This window comes from Lynx rufus, unplaced genomic scaffold (assembly GCF_022079265.1).
Source record: "Lynx rufus isolate CCGP_SWC_20201006 ecotype Redwood Valley unplaced genomic scaffold, mLynRuf1.p SCAF_23, whole genome shotgun sequence".
Lineage (NCBI taxonomy): Eukaryota > Metazoa > Chordata > Mammalia > Carnivora > Felidae > Lynx > Lynx rufus.
In genome coordinates this window covers 2,577,042-2,596,251 of record NW_025814838.1, presented here as the reverse complement: position 1 = coordinate 2,596,251, position 19,210 = coordinate 2,577,042, and the positions used below count along the sequence as shown (strand labels likewise).

Genomic DNA, 19,210 nt, shown 5'->3' with positions numbered 1-19,210 from the left:
ATTATGGGTATCACCTCTCCTCCCAAACTGTTTCTCTTTCATTACCTTTCTCTTTTAAATGATGACGTGGAAGGCAAAGTTACACGTTACCAAACCAGCCCTGCCTCACCTTTCTGGGTTGAGGATGGAAAGGTGCCCCAGAAGCCAGACATCTTGACGGGGGCGGCGTGTGGGAGGAAGTCCCTGAGCTGAGCTACTGCTGTTTCCCTGTCAGCTGCACCTCAAAGCTAAAGTCTAGTGCCAATGACCTGGCGTCGTGACTACAAAAGACTTTTCAGAACAGTATAAAGGCATCTGACAACTCACCTCAAACACCGTTAAACTGTACATCATGACATAGTCATTCCTGGTGCTGGAGAGGAAGTACAGGCAGAGTCTCCAGGCTCCTATTTGCTGGGCAAAGTTATCAAGAAGCTCCTCTGAAAAAGTTAAATAGCAACAAAGAAGGCTATGAAAAAGACATGAAATTAACACATGGCTGGGCTGTCTCATCAGGTTTTTAAACACACATCTCTCCATATAATTGAATGGCCCCCAAAACAATAGCAAAATCCAGCTGCGTCTTCGAGATAGAAAGGACAGACTGTGCAACATTTTTCTGACTCTGAGGTGACAATGAACATGGACAATGTGTTCAGCCATCTACAATCCAATAGCCTAAGGGCACTAATTGAGGCAGAGAAACTTTCAATGATAAAGTTCTTACTTAGCCTAAAGTGTGGGCAGACACTGATCAAAGTATCATTTTACCTTATAAACGAAGGCTAATTGTTAACCTGTTTCCTCTGGGTTACAGGCTATATGTATTTCCTCAGGACTCAACAGTGTTCACACAAACACACACAAAATGATGGCTAGAGAAGCGGGACAAGAAAACATTAAGGCTAACCTTATAAACACAGGACAGGAAAAAAATGCAAGAGAATTACAGATGGCTGATTCTCTGTATTTGGTATTCGTTTGGTTTCATTCTAAACTACCACATAAATCACAACAAACATAAATTTAAAAGGTTAAAAAGGAAGTTTAAAAATAGAAAAATTTTGAAGAGTAAAAGGATGAATAAAAGGCAAACAACCCCCAGAGATTCTAGGAAGCCCCTGGAAAAGCAGGAAGGACCCTAAGATCACTGCTCTGCTAGCAGAAGACCTCACTGTAGTAGCCTTACGGTTAAGTAAAAGCTTGTATGAATCCCAGAGCAGGAGTCAAACTGGAAAGAACGAGCTCTGGCTAGAAATGAGGAACGCTGGGCTGGAGACTGTGCTGCTCACTCATGGAGTCTGATTCCGAGGGATCACTGCTCCTCTTTGATGCTTCGGCTTCCTCCACTGTGAAAATGACCAGACTGTCCCTTGAGGTTCCCTGCTAACAGCTGTACCTCTAGAGTACTAATAACGCGCCTCCTTTCCGCCACCTCACCAGGAAAGTTAGTTTATCCTAAACTATGGAAAAGGAAGCACGCGGTTCCAGCCCACACACTCAAACAAAGCTCCAAAGACTAGGTACAAAGAGAAGCCAACTGAGACACACCCACCATATAGAACCAAACCCCTGGAGACTCTCCTTAGCCTGTGTTTAAATTAGACATTTGTAGTATCTGGTTATTTAAAGCTATTTTAAAATCAGATTAGAATACAAGTTTAGTTAAGAGGTTCCACTTTAAATTCATGAACACTGAAGGTGAGCAATATTTGCTTGGCAAACCAAAAACTGAGAGAAAACCCAGGGTGCCTGGGTGGCTCAGTCAGTTAAGGGTCCAACCCTTGACTTCAGCTCGGGTCATGATCTCACAGTGTGTGAGTTCGAGCCCTGCATCGGGTTCCGTGCTAACAGTGTGGAGCCTGTTTGGGATTCTCTTTCTCCCTCTCTCTCTGTCCCTCCCCTCCTCAAAATAAATAAATACTTTTAAAGAAAAATTGTTTTAATTGAGAGAAAGACCAAAACAACTTCAATTATAAGCTAAAAATAGGACTTCAAAGATATTAGTGTTGGGATATAGCAGATTGATGTAAGAGAAAGATCCTTCACCTGCTTTGGTAAAAATCACCAGTTGTATTTTTACTGTTAAGTATAAGGTACTTTGGCAGCACAAAACTAACAACGATCCCTTGTTTATGAAAGCTCTGGTTCTCTATAGACACTCCGTCAGAAAAGACAGGCATATATGGGGCAGGCCCAAAAGAGAGCACCAAGTTTAAAAGTAGAAGAGTAAAGAGGCGCCTGGGAGGCTTAGTTGGTTATGTGTCCAACTGTGGCTCAGGTCATGATCTCACGGTTCGTGAGTTCGAGCCCCACGTCACGCTCTGTGCTGACAGCTCAGAGCCTGGAGCCTGCTTCGGATTCTGTGTCTCCCTCTCTTTCTCTCTCTGTCCCTCCCCCACTCACACTCTGTCTCTCAAGGATAAATAAGCATTAAGAAAAAAAAAGTAAGGGGCGCCTGGGTGGCGCAGTCGGTTAAGCGTCCGACTTCAGCCAGGTCACGATCTCGCGGTCCGTGAGTTCGAGCCCCGCGTCAGGCTCTGGGCTGATGGCTCAGAGCCTGGAGCCTGTTTCCGATTCTGTGTCTCCCTCTCTCTCTGCCCCTCCCCCGTTCATGCTCTGTCTCTCTGTCCCAAAAATAAATAAACGTTGAAAAAAAAAAAAAATTAAAAAAAAAAAAAAAGAAAAAAAAAGTAAAAGTAAGAAGTTCAACTACCGGAAGCTGATATGATGCTCAAAGAAAGCGAGAGAAAAAGGGCTGCAGCCAAAGGTCTACTGGCTACCTGGAAATCCAGACCTTAGTCAAACCTTGGACCAAAGGCAGAAATCAGCCACAACACCCAACTGGCCAACATGACTTAGAGAAGCCAAGTGGGGCAGAGAAATGGGCCTCCAGAGTCCTAGAGACACGCAAAAAGGCCTCCCTGGAGGTGAAAACAATGAATGTAAAGTTATTACCCAGCAGTCAAACATCCGAGGGAAAAGCTTTTAGGTTGCGACAGAGAAGAAAACATTTTCCATTTTCAAGTTCAGGGGTTAAGTGAGGACTCAGAGGGGGGAAAAGAGTGCTCTAGGACCACAGTGCAGCATGTCTCTGAGGCAGAGATCTGACAGTTCACAGTGCGCTTCAATGGATAATGCTCATGTAAATGAATATGAAATTCAAAAGGAAATTCTAGAAGGTGCTGAGGTTCCCAGGAGACCCAAGGTAATTATATCTTCATCTCTGTTGTTTGAAGCCTTTATTCATCACAACTTGCAGAATGGGGGAGACAATCATACAGATAAAGATGTAGCAGCAGCCCCCAAGGGAATACCAGTTACATAAAGGACCTCTAGGCACCAGATAAGGTTTGGATTGGACTTCTACACACCAAAACCATGTCGTTCTGACACTTATAGGAGCTGTTTTCTTAAGGTAACAGTCACGGGCTTCTGTGACAGAAGTTCAACTTTGCTGAAATTAAGAAGAGAGCGGCAGGAGGGGTTTTCCACACTTGGCCAGAGAGAACCCATCACCGTGGATTATGGCGGCCTCCGTGAACCAATGCCCTTGATTTACAGACGCCACCGACCAGCAAAACAAGAGCCAAAAAAGACCCAAAAATTTAAGGGGAAACAAGCAGGCCTGACCAGCCCAGGCAACCGACTCCTTCCTCCTCACCACACACTTTGTGTTTGAAAGGACTCTTGGCGAAGCTCAGCACTTCACTTACCTATCTCACGTTTTCTTTCGTTGGTTGTACAATCGTGGAAGAATTCTGTCATCAGACTTTCCAATGCCCTGAGGGAGGCTTCTTCAGAGGCCTAACAAAGGTATTTAGGAAAAAAAAAAAAATCAGTAACTGTGTCTCCAGTTCTACTTTCCTCAGTTCCCTCCAGGTCACATTCAACAGCAATAGTAATTTACTTCCTCAAACATCGTTTCAACATTCTTCAAATACATGGGATTCAGAAAAACTGAAGGGAATTTCCCAGCTGGCTCAAAACCCAAATTCTGAGTGTATTCTACATATCCATGCTACCGTGCAATCGATTTTCAATTATTTATGCTAAGGCAAAGGGAACAAATGACTCAAAACTTAATTCTGGAAGTATATCGAAAGCAAATTACCAGCCCCTGGCCCTGACTGAATAGGCAGAAGAGACCCAGGGAGAAGGTCAGGGCTCCCTACAGACTTCCTGTCAACTATACATTTGCCCCAAGTCTAAACAATTAGCCATATTTTGATTCACAACAACTGCAATCAAACTGCTGCATGGATTCCTGGGGGTTGTTGTTGAAGGCACTTCAGGAGCCACACGTTCTGACAACTCTCCATCTCGAATGAGCAGCCACCAGAGGCTAAGGCGAAGGCAGCTAGGAAACACACTGAGCAGCAACCCCCAATCAGCACATCCCAGCCACGGACCCACAGACAGGCAACCGCTGGGCAGAACCGCTCAGGTGGAGAATGAGAGGGGAGGTGCTCTCAGCCCCAGAGCCCACCGTCTCCCTCTTCCGTCTGGGGCTCCAAGCCCACTCCCTCTTCTCCCACTCATGTAGGGGCATCGTTTGCAGCAATGAGTTTGGGCCCGCCCTCCTTCACTTGCCCATCTGCGGGAAGGCGAGCATTCCTAGACCACTTCTGAATCTGCGCTGGCATTACGTACTCAGAGACCATCAAGAGCCAAGAGCAGTTCTGATTTCTTATCTCTTCATTCTAGTCTCCCCGCTCCCCCCTCCTCCATATCCTCTCCACTGTCCCCACAGTTAAGAGCCGATGATAAAAATTGCATTTTAAAGCAAGCCCACACTCAAATGTGTTATGTAATCAATCTGTAATGTTACCAGAGGCCTCCACCTGGCAACCGACTTTTGAAGACCCCGAGGAACTGGGGCCACCTCTGTGGCAACACCGGCATTTCTTGGGCCTGGTACCAATTACAGGGGCCGAGTCAGGCTTACACCAGCCCGTCCACATCAACTGGCATGCACAAGCACACCACAGAGCACACAGGGGTCACGTTCAAGCAGTGCCAGGCACGGCTGTCCCTCCCATACCGCAGTCATACGTGAACGGCTGCGTGATGTGTCATAATGGCACGCTGAGTGAGGAATTACCGTACAATAGTTATAGCACTTGGGATTTGTCTGAAGTTTACAGCTATGATCAGGATTGGCCCCTCTTACTCTGTTTTCAAACCGATGCATCAGTTCAACTGAAAAATATCCTTGGATTGCAAATTAAGCTATTTTCTTTTTAACATTTATTTTTGAGAGAGCGCGAGCGAGCACGACTGGGGGGGGGAGGGGCAGAGAGGAGATAGAGCATCCGAAGCAGGCTCCGAGCCGTGAGCACAGAGCCCGATGCGGGGCTCGAACTCACGAACTATGATATCGTGACCTGAGCCAAAACCAAGAGTCAACCACTTAACCAACTGAGCCACTCAGGTGCCCCTGCAAATTAAGCTATTAAAAACTACGTATTTTAGGGGGCCTGGCTGGCTCAATCGGTAGAACACGTGACCTAATCTTGGGGTCATGAGTTTGAGCCCCACACTGGGCATTGAGCCTACTTAAATGTGTGTGTGTGTGTGTGTGTGTGTGTGTGTGCGTGTGTACGTACATATACACACACATTTTTTTTTCAAATGGAGAAATAACCAGAAGGTCAGACTAAAATAGCCCACGATCTTTTTTAACCTGTTTTCAACTTTTTGTGTTGATCGAAACATCTCACTGTTCTCGCTTTCTAAGTAAATGCTAAATATTCAAATTCTTAAAATGAATTGATGTAAGTAAAAGAATGCTTTGATCTGTTTCATAAATCGACTTGGTATACCCATTTGATTCGGGGGAAAAAAAAAAAAGATTTGTTGGGGCACCTGGGTGGCTCAGTCGGCTGAGCATCAGGCTCTTGGTTTTCAGCTCAGGTCACAGATCTCACGGTTCCTGAGTTCAAGCCCTGCATCGGACTCTGTGCTCACAGTGCAGAGCTGGCTTGGGACTCTCTCCCCCTCTCTGCCTCTCCCCTGATTCCTCCCTCTCTCTCAAAATAAATAAATAAATAAATAAATAAATAAATAAATAAATAAACAAGCTTAAAAATGTTTTGTGAAAGAAAAAAAAATTTGTTGTTTTAAAAACAGTCTGTGTGGGGCGCCTGGGTGGCGCAGTCGGTTGGGCATCCGACTTCAGCCAGGTCACGATCTCGCAGTCCTGGAGTTCGAGCCCCGCATCGGGCTCTGGGCTGATGGCTCAGAGCCTGGAGCCTGTTTCCGATTCTGTGTCTCCCTCTCTCTCTGCCCCTCCCCCGTTCATGCTCTGTCTCTCTCTGTCCCAAAAATAAATAAACGTTGAAAAAAAAAATTTAAATAAATAAATAAATAAATAAATAAATAAATAAATAAATAAATAAAAACAGTCTGTGGAAAAGATCTGAAAGAATCAAAGGAAAATCTCACCATTTAACTTACTGGCAAAAAACAAAACTTAACATAAGTTAAGAGATACCTGTTGAACTTAGGTCATCTATTGAGTTAAAAATAAATCAGTAGTTCCTCTGGAGTCAAAATGGGTCCTTGAAAATTAAGGACACATCTTCAAATCACACCTGCTCCACAACTTTTTCTTGTAGTGAATCATTTCAGGGTAGATCATAGAAAACACCCGAGCTCAGCACATTGAGGCAAACCACCACCAAGGTCTAATTTGTACTGGTTCTTCAGGGACAAGTTTGTGAACTTGACAATCACCAGCCTTGTATTAAATGCTGCTGAGACAAGTTCAGGACAGTCTCTCCAAAGAACGCACCTCTAACTCCACTCCCGGTCCCATCCACCCTCACTGCCCAAACCCAAGCTAACCTTCCCACAGAAAAGTGGGCAGATGAAAGCATCCACATGGATCACAGGATGGAAGCTCCCCACCGAGTGACGGTTACACGAAAAACCAAACTCCAAAACCTAACCCAGTAGTATCACCAGGAGCTTGCCAATAAAAACAAATAGCATGCTGTTTACATTTTCAATCACTTCTACGACAGCAATATTAACACCTACCTCACAACGACCCACGTAAAGCTACTATGTAAACTCTAAAGAATTACCTAATTCATAGTTATGGCCGCTATCATTTTTATTTGGTCTTAAATACCAAATGAAAACAAACCAAAACAAAAAATTGAAGTGGTAGGCCTCCTTTGAAACTGGAGATTCATGTCCTCAGGCTTTACCGGCTTTGTCCAAACATCTCTAATGAGGCTTTTCCAACTGGATTTCAAAATGAAACTATGTAAAAGTTTACAGGAGACAAAAAGGAGATCAAAGTCATATACACAGAACAGAGATGTAAAGACAGAAAAGATAGGTTCAAGACCGGCAGAGAGCGCGAAGGATATTGGCGAATTCCTCCCGACTGGCAAGAAGGCTACTGGAACCTTTGCCAGATGTTTCAAGGAGGGGATGAAGTCAAAATCCAGATTGCTGTGGGTTTAGGGATTAAAGGCAAGTAAGGAAGTGGTAAGATTCCGTGCAGACTTCACTTTCCAGTAATGAAGGAACAAAGGACATAAAACAAAACCCACGTGCCATGATGTGGTAGGAAGAGCAGGCTCCAATTCCCAAAGACTACTCGAGCCCTGTAGTGACTAACTTATGAAGCACACTCAGGACTCAATACACCCAACTGCTTCCCAGCTTGTGCTTGGGATGTAAGATCCGGATCTCGAAGAACTAAGGAAAGACAAGATTAAATTAAAACCAAGTAAGACACATTCACACAAAACAATTACAGTTGGACAACAGATATAAAATGTGAGAGAGAAAACAATAAAGCTTCTAAAAGATAACGTAGAGCATCTTCACGACTTTGGGGTAGGGAAAAATTCCTTGAAAAGGACACATAAAAGCACTAAACAAAGGGAAAGATTGATAAATCAGAATATTCATCAAATGGCATAAGGAAGAGCACGCAAAAGAAAGCCACAAAATGGGAAAAGATATTTCCAACAGAGGACTTAGAGTACAAATCAGTAAGGAAAAACAAAGGATTCAACTTTTTGACAAATAGTTAATTCTAAGAAGGTATTCAAAAAGCCTATTCAGGGACACCTGGGTGGCTCAGTCAGTTGAGCATCTTACTCTTGATTTCACCCAGGTCATAATCCCAGGGTCACGGGATCGAGCCACACATCGGGCTCCACACCGAGCATGGAGCCTGCTTAAGATTCTCTCTTTCTCTCCCTCTGCCTCTCTCTCCCCCATTTGCACTCTCTCTAAAATAAAAAATAAAAAATAACAAATGTTAAGCGTATACAGAAAAGAAGTGCTCAACCTCATCCGTTGTCAGGAAAATGCAAATTCAAACCATGACGGCACTATGCATCTACCAAAACGGCTAAAATTAAAAGGACAAGAACAAGAGTCGGTAAGGCTGTTGAGCAGTTAGAACATGCACATACTGCTGCCGGTGAAGCATACACTGGCACAACCACTTCAGAGAGTGGCTGAACCGCGGAACAGAAGAAGATAATTTGCAGGTGACATGTCCAATAAAGGGTTAGCATCCAAAATATATAAAGAACTGATACAACTCAACACCCAAAAAACAAACAATCCAATCAAATAATGGTCAGAAGACATGAACAGACATTTCTCCCAAGAAGCCAGAGATGGCTAGCAAACACATGAAAAGCTGCTCACCATCACTCGTCATCAGGGAAACACAAATCAAAACCACGATGAGATACCACCTCACACCTGTCAGAATGGCTCACATTAACAACTCAGGCAACAAGGGATGTTGGCGAGGATACGGAGAAAGAGGAGCTCTCATGAACTGTTGGTGGGAATGCAAACTGGTGTAACCACTGTGGAAAACGGTATGGAGGAGTATGGAATATTACTCAGCCATAAAAAAGAAAGAAATCTTGCCGTTTGCAATGACACGGATGGAGCCAGAGAGTATGATGCCAAGTGAAATACGTCAGTCAGAGAAAAATACATGATTTCACTCCTATGTGGAAGTTAAGAAACAAACAAAAATGAGCAAAGGAAAAAAAGAGAGAACCAAGAAACAAGACTCTTAATTATACAGAACAAACTCCTGATTACCAGAAGGGAGGTGCATGAGGAGTTGGGTGACACAGGCGACGGAGATAAAGGGGGGCACCTGTCACGATGAGCACCGGGTGATGCACGGAAGTGCCGAATCACTCTATTGTACACCTGAAACGAATGTAACACCGTATACTAACAATACTGGAATTTAAAATACTTTTTTAAGAGAGAAAACCCTTGGCAGCTGAACACATGCTTCCTTTATGATCCTGCAATTCTACTCCTTGAGAACTCGAACAGAAATTGGTACACGTGTATCAAAAAAACTGTACACAAATGTTCACAGCACCATTATTCATAATATCCAAAAAAGCCAAAAGAACCCAAATAAGTATCACCAGTGGAATGGATAAATTGTGGTTCATTCAGCAGGAAAATATTATAAGACAATAAGAATGAATAAATATCGCCACATGCAACAACATGGATGAATCTCACAAACACAACGTTGAGTGAAAAGAAGCCAAAACACTCTTCATTATTCGTTGTATGTTAATTTTTAAAACAAGCAAAATAATCAGAACAGTGGTAACCTCTGGGGAAGAGGGATTCTGAGATGCTGGTAACATTGTTTTCTTGATCTGAGTGTTAGCACACAGGATGCACATTAGGATTTGTGCACTTTTCTGCAAGTATACATACACCATTTAAAAAACTTAATGGCATACTTATTTTTAGCATTCAGGTTGTTATTTTCAGCCAGTGAGTTTAAAAGTTGTGTTTTTTCCTCTATCAGCACAACTACTGAGAGCAACTGGGGGCCAGAAGGTCAGGTCTGAGTGGGAGACTCCTGGATTGCTGGGAACCATCACCTATGTTTTCAGAGCTGTTAGGGGGACAGCATGAAGGATTACAATCCCAAAAGCCTGTGTATACTTCCCCAAGACTTCCTCGGCTTACGTCAGTAGCAAACTAAAACCCTGAGGCAGGATGAGAAAATAAACCTGGCTCAGAAAACTCTCTCGGAGTGTATGTATCTATCTAAAATAAAGTTTTCTGTTCCACAGAGAGTTAAAAATCTGCAGCGCGGAGGAGCTTTCAGCTGTGCCTGCTCTGACTTTATCTGTTCCTTTTATTGCACTGCTCACGGTTCAGTGGTTCAGAGACCTACCTACTACTGACTCATTTATTAAGGAACAGCAAAGTCAACCAACACCCATAATCGCCTAACTACAAGGAAAACTTGAAACGGGAAGGATCACATCATCTGAAATCTTTGACTCTTCCTTATATCTTCTAAGATCACCAGGCCACCTGGTTCTTGCTTTACACTGTCTTTCAGATTTGCACCTTTTCCCTCATCACTTCTATAGGCCCTGATCCCCTCCTGCCTAGATTACTATAATTTCTCTTCCCTGGTTGCCTTGATGTCGGCTCTCCCAATTCCAAACCAATCTGTGCTTCACCACCAGATGAATTCTTCTAAACATGGATTCTCTGTCCCAATTATTCTAAATCTAGCTTTAAAGGGCCTTTGAATCTGGACTGAGAAACTCAGCCATTCATTCAACAAACAAATAAGCCCAATGCTCACCAAGTAACTGACTCTGCATTAAGCCCCGGAGATGAATATCGATAAGACTAAGATGAACAAGACTGACTGACCCCCTGACTTCAAGGGACTGGAGGTAGCCTGGGGGAGAGAAGGGGAGAGCCTATGATAAAAAAAAAAGTGGAATAGGATGGTTTACGAGATCTAGTAGTGACAGATGTATAAATGGCTTCCAGATCCCAAGGGAACGAACTCTGAGGGAGAGAAGGAAGGCTTCACAGAGAACATGCGTTTTGGGTTTTGAAGAATGCAGAGTTTACTAGGATGAAAGGAGGAAAGCACGCCTGACTCACCATCACTCACCACAGGAAGCCATCCCTCCATTTTGAGCACGCATGGTCTCCCCAGCAAGTGTCTCCTCCCATCCTGCACCTGCTCCTGGGTCTGCAATTCATAGCTCTACCTTCATGACGTTTCTTACAAAATGAAAGTTCACAGCATGGCTCCCTTCGCTGTGTGTACCTCGTGTTTTTATCTCTTGCAATCAGTACCAACAGTTTTGCCCATGGCCCTGTTCTCTGGTCAGTTCAGCACGGCACAATTCAAGCGCACGGGTTCCGAGACTGCATTCCTCAGGTTTGAGCCCAAATGCACCTCAACCTCGGCCTAGTTATTTAATCTGTCGCTTTTTTTCCTCTTGTGCACAACTGGGGATAAGAGAACCTAACACATGGGATCGTTCTAAGGATTAAATAATCTGTGTAAAGCACACGGTGAACATAATGCCAGGAATAAAGGGCTGAAAGCCCCATCTGTCACTGCTAATACTTCATAGGTAGTGGGCCTCTCCATAAGCAGAACATAAAATGCCTGGGAAGACACTCTGCCTAACACATTTGTATTTTCTACCACATCCAGCATGGACTGGTGCTCAAATGTCTTACAGTCCGAATTCAGGAGAAAAAAAGGAACAAGGAGACAGTATCACTTTTAGTTTCTCAGGAATACTGGTAATCCTTCCGAATTTAAAATACACGTGACTATTTAAAATTCCCCCTTTAAGGCCTCGGACTCACATGCGTTCAATAAACATTTCTGGAAAAAAGGGAGAATGCTAACCATTCATCTTAAAAAGACACTGAGACCCAAAGCGGATAATATGGTGCTTGGTCCTTAACTTAAGACACGTACATGGCAGGTTTCTCAAACCCCACCTAAAATTTGTAATGTTTTATCTACTTGCCTCTAAAATGCCCCCCACCCCCACCGAAGCATAATCTTTTTACAAAATCAATACCAGGGGGGAAAAAATGACTCTTTTCTCAAGAAGCTTTTATCAAGCTTCCTGGCACCTTTCCCAGTATGTTCCTCCAAGGAGGTGACTCAGATGAGCCTCCTGCACTTGGGCTCATGGCCTCCTTGCCGCCAAACCCAGAAACATGAGGACCGGCATCCCAGAGTCCCACTCAAATATCCTGTGGCATATCCAGAACAATGCTATCACTCTATTTGCCTGTATAGAAAGGTTTCTGAGAACAAGGATTCCGCACTAGCCTCTGACCAAGGCTCAAAAGTATGCGAGGCATACCTGATGCGTTACAACAGATGCCATTAGTGAAGACATTTCAATCTCTTACAAACTTTCTCAGAAGCTAACAGGATTACCGTGGGTGTTCCGACTCTGAAGAGAACACTCCTTCTCCCTTACACTCTTCTTCACGGAAGAGGAAACAGATGAGGAAAGAAGGCCCTCTGGCCTTCAGGCCTGTCAGAGCATGAGACGGAATAAGCAGCTTAAAAGAATGTGCGACGGGAATCAACAACGTGACATCTATGTGGCCCCTCTGAAGTCACTCGGCTCAAAAAGCCAGAAAGCAGGAAAGCCTGGAGAGGAAGCCCTGGTCAGGAGGGATTCACAGGTCTTCTCCCTCCTTTCCTGTCTCTGCTCTGTGTGTCTCAAATGGCAGATACTATCCTAAAAAAAAACAAAAAAAAAAAAAAAAAAAACCCTAAACACATCCTAATGAGTAGAAATCTCGCTTTACTTCTCTAAAAGCAAACTGTTGAAACCGGCTGGACCTCTGAAGTCCAGCCGTCAGAAGCGCAGGTGCTGAGGCCGGGGGTGCCGAGTGCCTGGCTCACACGTACGCAGCTGGCACGCGCCGCAAGCCGCGTCTCCCAACTCAGCCGCATCCGTGCCCGAGTCCGGGTGTCCCTTAGCCCATCTGTGACGGGAAAGTAGAGGCAACGCTAAGAAGAGGGGTTGTCTGGGACTACAGATGTGCAGTGCAGTGATTAACTTCAAAAATTATGTACAGGGGCGCCTGGGTGGCTCAGTCAGTTGAGCGTCCGACTTCGGCTCGGGTCATGATCTCGCAGTGCGTGAGTTCGAGCCCCGCATCGGGCTCTGTGCTGACAGCTCGGAGCCTGGAGCCTGTTTCGGATTCTGTGCCTCCCTCTCTCTGACCCTCCCCCGTTCACGCTCTGTCTCTCCCTGTCTCAAAAATAAACGTAAAAAAAAAAAAAAAAATTATGTACAGAATTTGCAGGAAAAACGGTTTTCTACTGCAGGAAAGAAACGGAGACGCACCATGTTCCAGGAGAGCAAGGCCAGAGCAGCTGCACTTACCATGACTCCACGAACACATGTCTGGAACTAACTATTGGTGCTCTGCATGGGGTGCCTGGGTGGCTCAGTTGGTTAAGCATCCGACTTCAGCTCAGGTCATGATCTCGCAGTCCATGAGTTCGAGCCCCGCGTCGGGCTCTGTGCTGACAGCTCGGAGCCTGGAGCCTACTTCGGATTCTGTGTCTCCCTCTCTCTGCTCCTCTCTCTCTCTCCCTCTCTTTCTCTGTCTCTCTCAGAAATGAATAAACGTTTAAAAAAAATTTTTTTTAATGAAGTTCTGCGTTTGCCTCAGAAGGGCTCCTCATTGTTGCCTACAGCTTAACTTTGAAAATATTCGCCCTTTGGGAGTAACTACAGATATAACTTTGTATAATACCGTCATATAGATAATTATTTGATTAAAACATATGGTTTAGCCGCATCTAAACGTAATTCTAATCACTAAAAGGTACTTTTCTGCTTTAGTCTAAAGCTACCATCAAGCTGATCAATGGCAAAAAATACCTCCCAGTATTTTTTGGGTTTGCACAGTATTTCTCGGGTTTGGGTCAGATTCTGTCTCTCCCGTGAACAAAAGGGGTCTGTTTACTGCTGAGGACTGGGAGGTAGAAGCAGGAAAACGGCCAGGCATCTGGGCCAGAAAGCCCAACTGGTCCCACTGTGGCAGTGAGAAGGTGGAGGCAGCATTGTCTGTCCCCCTGGGGACCAGTTAGAGGAAACATCTTGTACAGAGAGGACAGTATGTTTTAATGCTGGGAAAACCTATCCATGTACTATACTGGACAATACAGTAAAACAAGAACCACCAATTAGCTACTAATGGACAGGGGCACTGGTTTCCAAAATTTAAAACAAATCTAAAGGAGATTAACGAGTCATGACTAGTAAATGCGATACTCGATTCTAAGGCTAGATCCTGCACCAAAGTAGGGAAAAATACTACAAGGGCATAATTGGGCCAAAGGACAAAACTGGAATACCAATGGCAGATCTGATGAAAGTACTGAATCAATGTTACATTAACTGAAGTTGCTAACTGCACTGTGGCTCCGTAAGAAAACACCCGTTAGAAAATACACTACATAGGGTCAAAGGGCCATGACGTAGACAACTTACTCTCAAACAGTTCAGCCAAAGAACCTGTGTACATACATACGTGGAGAAACTGTAAATAATAAAGCAAACAGGGCAAAATGCTAACACTGGCAGAGTTTGGATAAAGGGTAAAAGAGTTTTCTTTGTACTACTCATTCTTTGCAATCTTTGTGTCAGTTGGAAATTATTTCCAAATAGAAAGTTTTTGAAAATTTCATCTGTTGAGGGTGCCAGGGTGGCTCAGTCGGTTTAGTGTCCAACTCTTTTTTTGTGTTTTTTTTTTTTTTGTTTTTAACGTTTATTCATTATTGAAAGAGAGAGCCAGAGCATGAGCAGGGGAGGGGCAGACAAAGAATCCAAAGCAGGCTCCTGGCTCCAAGCTGTCAGCACAGAGCCTGACGCAGGGCTTGAACTCAAACCATGAGATCATGACCTGAGCCAAAGTCGGATGCCCAACAGACTGAGCCACCCAGGTGCCCCTATGTCCAACTCTTGATTTTGGCCCATGATCTCATGGTTCGTGGGATCGAGCCCCACGTCCTGGCTCTGTGCTACCAGTATGAGGCCTACTTGGGATTCTCTCTCTGCCCCCCCCAAAATAAACAAATAAACATTAAAAAAAAAACTTCATTTGTTGGATTGGTACCCCTCCAACTTTGCTCTTCAGTGCTCCCAGCGGGCTGGGCAAATAGGAAAGAGAAAGCAAGAAAAGGATATGACAGGCAAAAGGGACTCATCAACCTCTCAGATGCCAGGGTTATACCAGCACACATCATTTGTGAACAAGGATAGGATATAGCATAGGCATTAAAAATTTTGCATCTGCTGGTTGGGCAACAAACATATCCCACTAGGAGCTAAAACACATGTAAGTTATATGCTTATTTATTTATATTACAGTAGAAGGTTTCAATTACACAGCCAAAAAAGCAAGTGATAAGAATAGTTATTCGGCAAGAAACTGTCTAAAATAAATGAGTAATACAACCCAAAATAGGCTCTCTCGTCACAATTCCATCTGCTTCTTTTTCCCAGGTACATATCCCAGGAGGATGGATATTTTTATCTGCATGCCTAGTCAATTAAATCCAAAAGATGCCGAGACCATCAACACAAGGCATACTATCAACAACTCCTAAAACAGGACCACAGAATCTTAAGAGAGAAATACAAACCCCAGAGAACAGCAAGTCCAACCTCAACATACAGAGGAGGAAAATGAAGAGTATCTTGCCCAAAGTCGACCAGCTACTGGTCAAGTGAAGGCCCTGGAGCAGGGCCACCAGAGCCCTCTCCCAGTGACAGCTCCTCTATCCTTTAAAGGAGGACACCGAGGGGCGCCTGGGTGGCTCCATCGGTTAAGTGTCCAACTTTGGCTCAGGTCATGATCTCACAGTCCGTGGGTTCGAGCCCCGCGTCAGGCTCTGTGCTGACAGCTCAGAGCCTGGAGCCTGCTTCAGATTCTGTGTCTCCCTCTCTCTCTGACCCTCCCCTGCTCATGCTATGTCTCTGTCTCAAAAATAAATGTTAAAAAAAAAAAAATTTAAAGGAGGACAGCGAGTTCTAGGGCTGTAAGTATGATGAGTGAGCTGGCATTACCTCGCATGGGATGAAATCAGGCAACGAATGAGTGTGAAGTTAACAGGCCCACTATATGCGTGCTGCAAATCTAAAATCCCAAGTAACACTACAACTCATACATAAAGAATCCATGGCAGCTGCTCGTACTACCTGTAACTGTTTAAGAGCAAGTCTTGTAAAACCTGTACCACCTTCATCCTGAATTATTCCCAGACACAACTGGCATTTTATTTTTAATGTTTATTTATTTTTGAAAGAGAGAGAGAGACACCATGTGAGTGGGAGAGGGGCAGAGAGAGAGAGGGAGACACAGAATCTGAAGCAGGCTCCAGGCTCTAAGCTGTCAGCACAGAGCCTGACGCGGGGCTTGAACCCACGAACTGCGAGACCATGACCTGAGCTGAAGTCGAACGCTTAACCGACTGAGCTGCCCAGGTGTCCCAGAACTGGCATGTTACATAACAGTTTAAATAACATTTATTTCATTTTGGCAAAAATCTCCAGATTGTATTCCAGCCTGCTGGGATTTGAAGGGGCATAATCACTTCCTTTCTCCCGCCCAGGTCTATCGCTTGCTACAGTCTCAAGCAACCGAGTGCGATCAAAGTCCAATATCCTCTTCATGACTTGCAAAGCTGCAATGCCTCCTCCTTTCCATCCTGAATTGACCTGATCCAGCCAGGCCGAGCAACAATAGGAAGGCAGGACGAGGTGGCAGGAGACAAGCTTCTCTTGAGGATAAGCAGGTGAGAAGTCCAAGGACAAAGCTAGGAGGGTTCTGATGCCGTGACCTCACACCTGGGAAATGTGGGCCAATGGTGTTGGGCTCTCCCCAGTGCACCCATCATAAACAAATCAGGAACTACATCCCTCCTGGGGGAAGGAAAAAATGAGAGGGGGAAGCCAGAGCTCAGAAGAATGTGCTCCAATACCGTTGCCACCTAGGTTACACAGGACAACTGCTCGAACGCGCACCAAACTAGGAATGAGGACACTGGCGGCACACAGTGAACATACCTACCTTAATGTCACGGAGTCGTACATTTTTCAATGGTAAATTTCATGTTTATTTTAACACACACACACACAGGGAAAACTCTTAAGGCTATGGGGAAAAAGTATGTTAAGGCACCATTTCTAATACATTAAAATAACTACAAAGGATGCTTAAGTAAATAATAAGTAAACATTAAATAAACCTATAAATGTGACCTATAAGTCCTATAAAGAGACAAAAATAAGGAAGAATGTAGGTAGCAAAAAAAAAAAAAAAAAAAAAAAAAAAAAAACCAGACAAAAATCGAAGTTGGTGATAACTTTTCTTACCCTTCCACCCCAAACAATATATTACAATGAAGCCGTTTTTTAACCTATTAAATTTGCAACAATTTTCTTAAGCCTACCCAATGCCAAGGAGTGTATTTATCTACAGCTGGTAGGAAGAATAAACTGGTATAAACTTTCCAGAAAATATCTGATGACGTACCTTAAACATGTACATACTAAATCTAAAACTATGTTAAAAATAAAAGGTTTACTAAAAAATCTTCATACCCTTGGGTCCTTCTGGGAATCTAGCCTAAGGCAATTTTCTGAAATACAGAAAAAGCTCTTTGCAAAAACATGAATCACATATTATTTACAATGGCAAAAAAAATGGAACAATCTAACTGCCCAAAAATCCATGCAATGCAACATTACACAGCCTCTGTAAATACTTATGAAGTATTTGATGATTTGGAAAACCACTTCTACTATAACATTACATGCAAAAAGAAGAAAAAAAGTGCATTTACAGTATCGTGATCTCAGCCATGTTTAAAAAATACATAGGAGGGGTGACTGGGTAGCTCAGTTGGTTAAGTGTCCAACTTCGGCTCAGGTCATGATCTCGCACTTCGTGGGTTCAAGCCCTGCATCAGGCTCTGTGCTGACAGCTCAGGGGCTGGAGCCTGCTTCAGATTCTGTGTCTGTGTCTCTCTATGCCCCTTCCCCGCTTGCAGTCTGTCTCTCTCTGTGTCTCTCTCTCTCTCTGTGTCTCTCTCTCTCTCTCAAAAATAAGTAAACATTAAAAAAAATTTTTTTTAATTCTAAAAAATAAATAAAAAGTACATAGGAAAGAAGACTAGAAGGAAACAAAATCCGAGAGGTTGAATCCGAGGATGGTGAACTCTTATCTATTTTGTACTTATCACAATAGTCTACAACAGAGTTCAAAGTCCTTTTTACCGTCAGGGAAAAACAATTGACTAAGCAAAATCAAAAGGTGGCAGAGAAGCCTTTGTGACAGCACCAGCACCTACTTCAATTACCAAATGGTACAAGAAAGAAGACGCTACAGAAACCGACCTAACTCACTGGCCACAGATCTTGGAAGGCTGGATGACTACAGCTCTGTGTAAAAGTAAATCCCCACGGGAGAAAAGCACACAGGAGCCCCACACACTATTTGTGCAACCCTTCTGGTCTAAAATTACTTCCAAATACAATGTTTCAATTAAATACATAAATCCTTGGTTGTCTTTCTCTAAAATCAGAATGCAGAATGTACGTGAATAATTTCCTGGGCTGTACAAAAGCACAGGGCTCCTTTCGTCACGAACTAAATAAAAGCCTCTGGAGTCGCAGTCGTCACAGAAATCACCAGCGCTGCCAGGCGGGCGTCCTGTTCTTCAACATTTCAAAGCTTTCGTTGCTGTGAACTGACCCCTCTTCCACATGTAGCTGTGGCTCCATCTGCCCGAAATGGCCCTTCTGCTTCTGCGCCTCAAGCCCCAAATTCTTTGCCTAGTGACTTCCTCCTTCTGCTCTGAAACCTAGCCCCGGTGTCACCTCCTTCCGGAAGCCTTCCCAGTTACAACTCTCCAATTTGGCCAGGGTTTTTATTTTATTTTTAAAGTACAGGTGTACCTCTTACAAGGCTCTATTTTGGCACTTATCCCCCAGGACAGTAATCATTTGTTGGCATGCACATCTCCTCATCCAGAGTTACAAACTTCCAGAAGTTATAAACTTCTAGAACTTTTCTTCACCCTTTGCCACCCTCACATTCAATAACTGTAGACCAGATGAGTTCCCAATTATTTTGCAACTCTATCACAAGCAACTCCCCAAACTCACCTCCCGACTTTCCATTTGGGTAAAGTATTACAAAGCACACACACATCCGTGCACAGACTTCACACCTGAAATTAAATGTCTTTTCAACTTTCCTTACATCATCAGCAGGATCTTCAGAGGCCTAGCACGCCACCAGTATTATGAACTGCTTTCCTTTCTTTCTACACCTAGGGCATGGTGAATCCAAGACACCAAACTTAACATTCAACTCT

General features: G+C 43.9%; 1 protein-coding gene across 7 annotated transcripts in view; it reads right to left on the bottom strand.

Annotated features, from left to right (window-relative positions):
- Nucleotides 1–19,210, bottom strand: part of XPO6 (exportin 6) — a 102,474-nt gene that overhangs the window by 68,567 nt on the left and 14,697 nt on the right. For all 7 annotated transcript variants that reach the window (XM_047087410.1, XM_047087408.1, XM_047087407.1 and 4 more), the window contains exons 2-3: nt 3,696–3,786; nt 307–419 (exon numbers count right to left, since the gene is read on the bottom strand). In XM_047087410.1, coding sequence (XP_046943366.1) covers nt 307–419; nt 3,696–3,786 — 204 coding nt within the window. The remainder of the gene's footprint in view (nt 1–306; nt 420–3,695; nt 3,787–19,210) is intronic.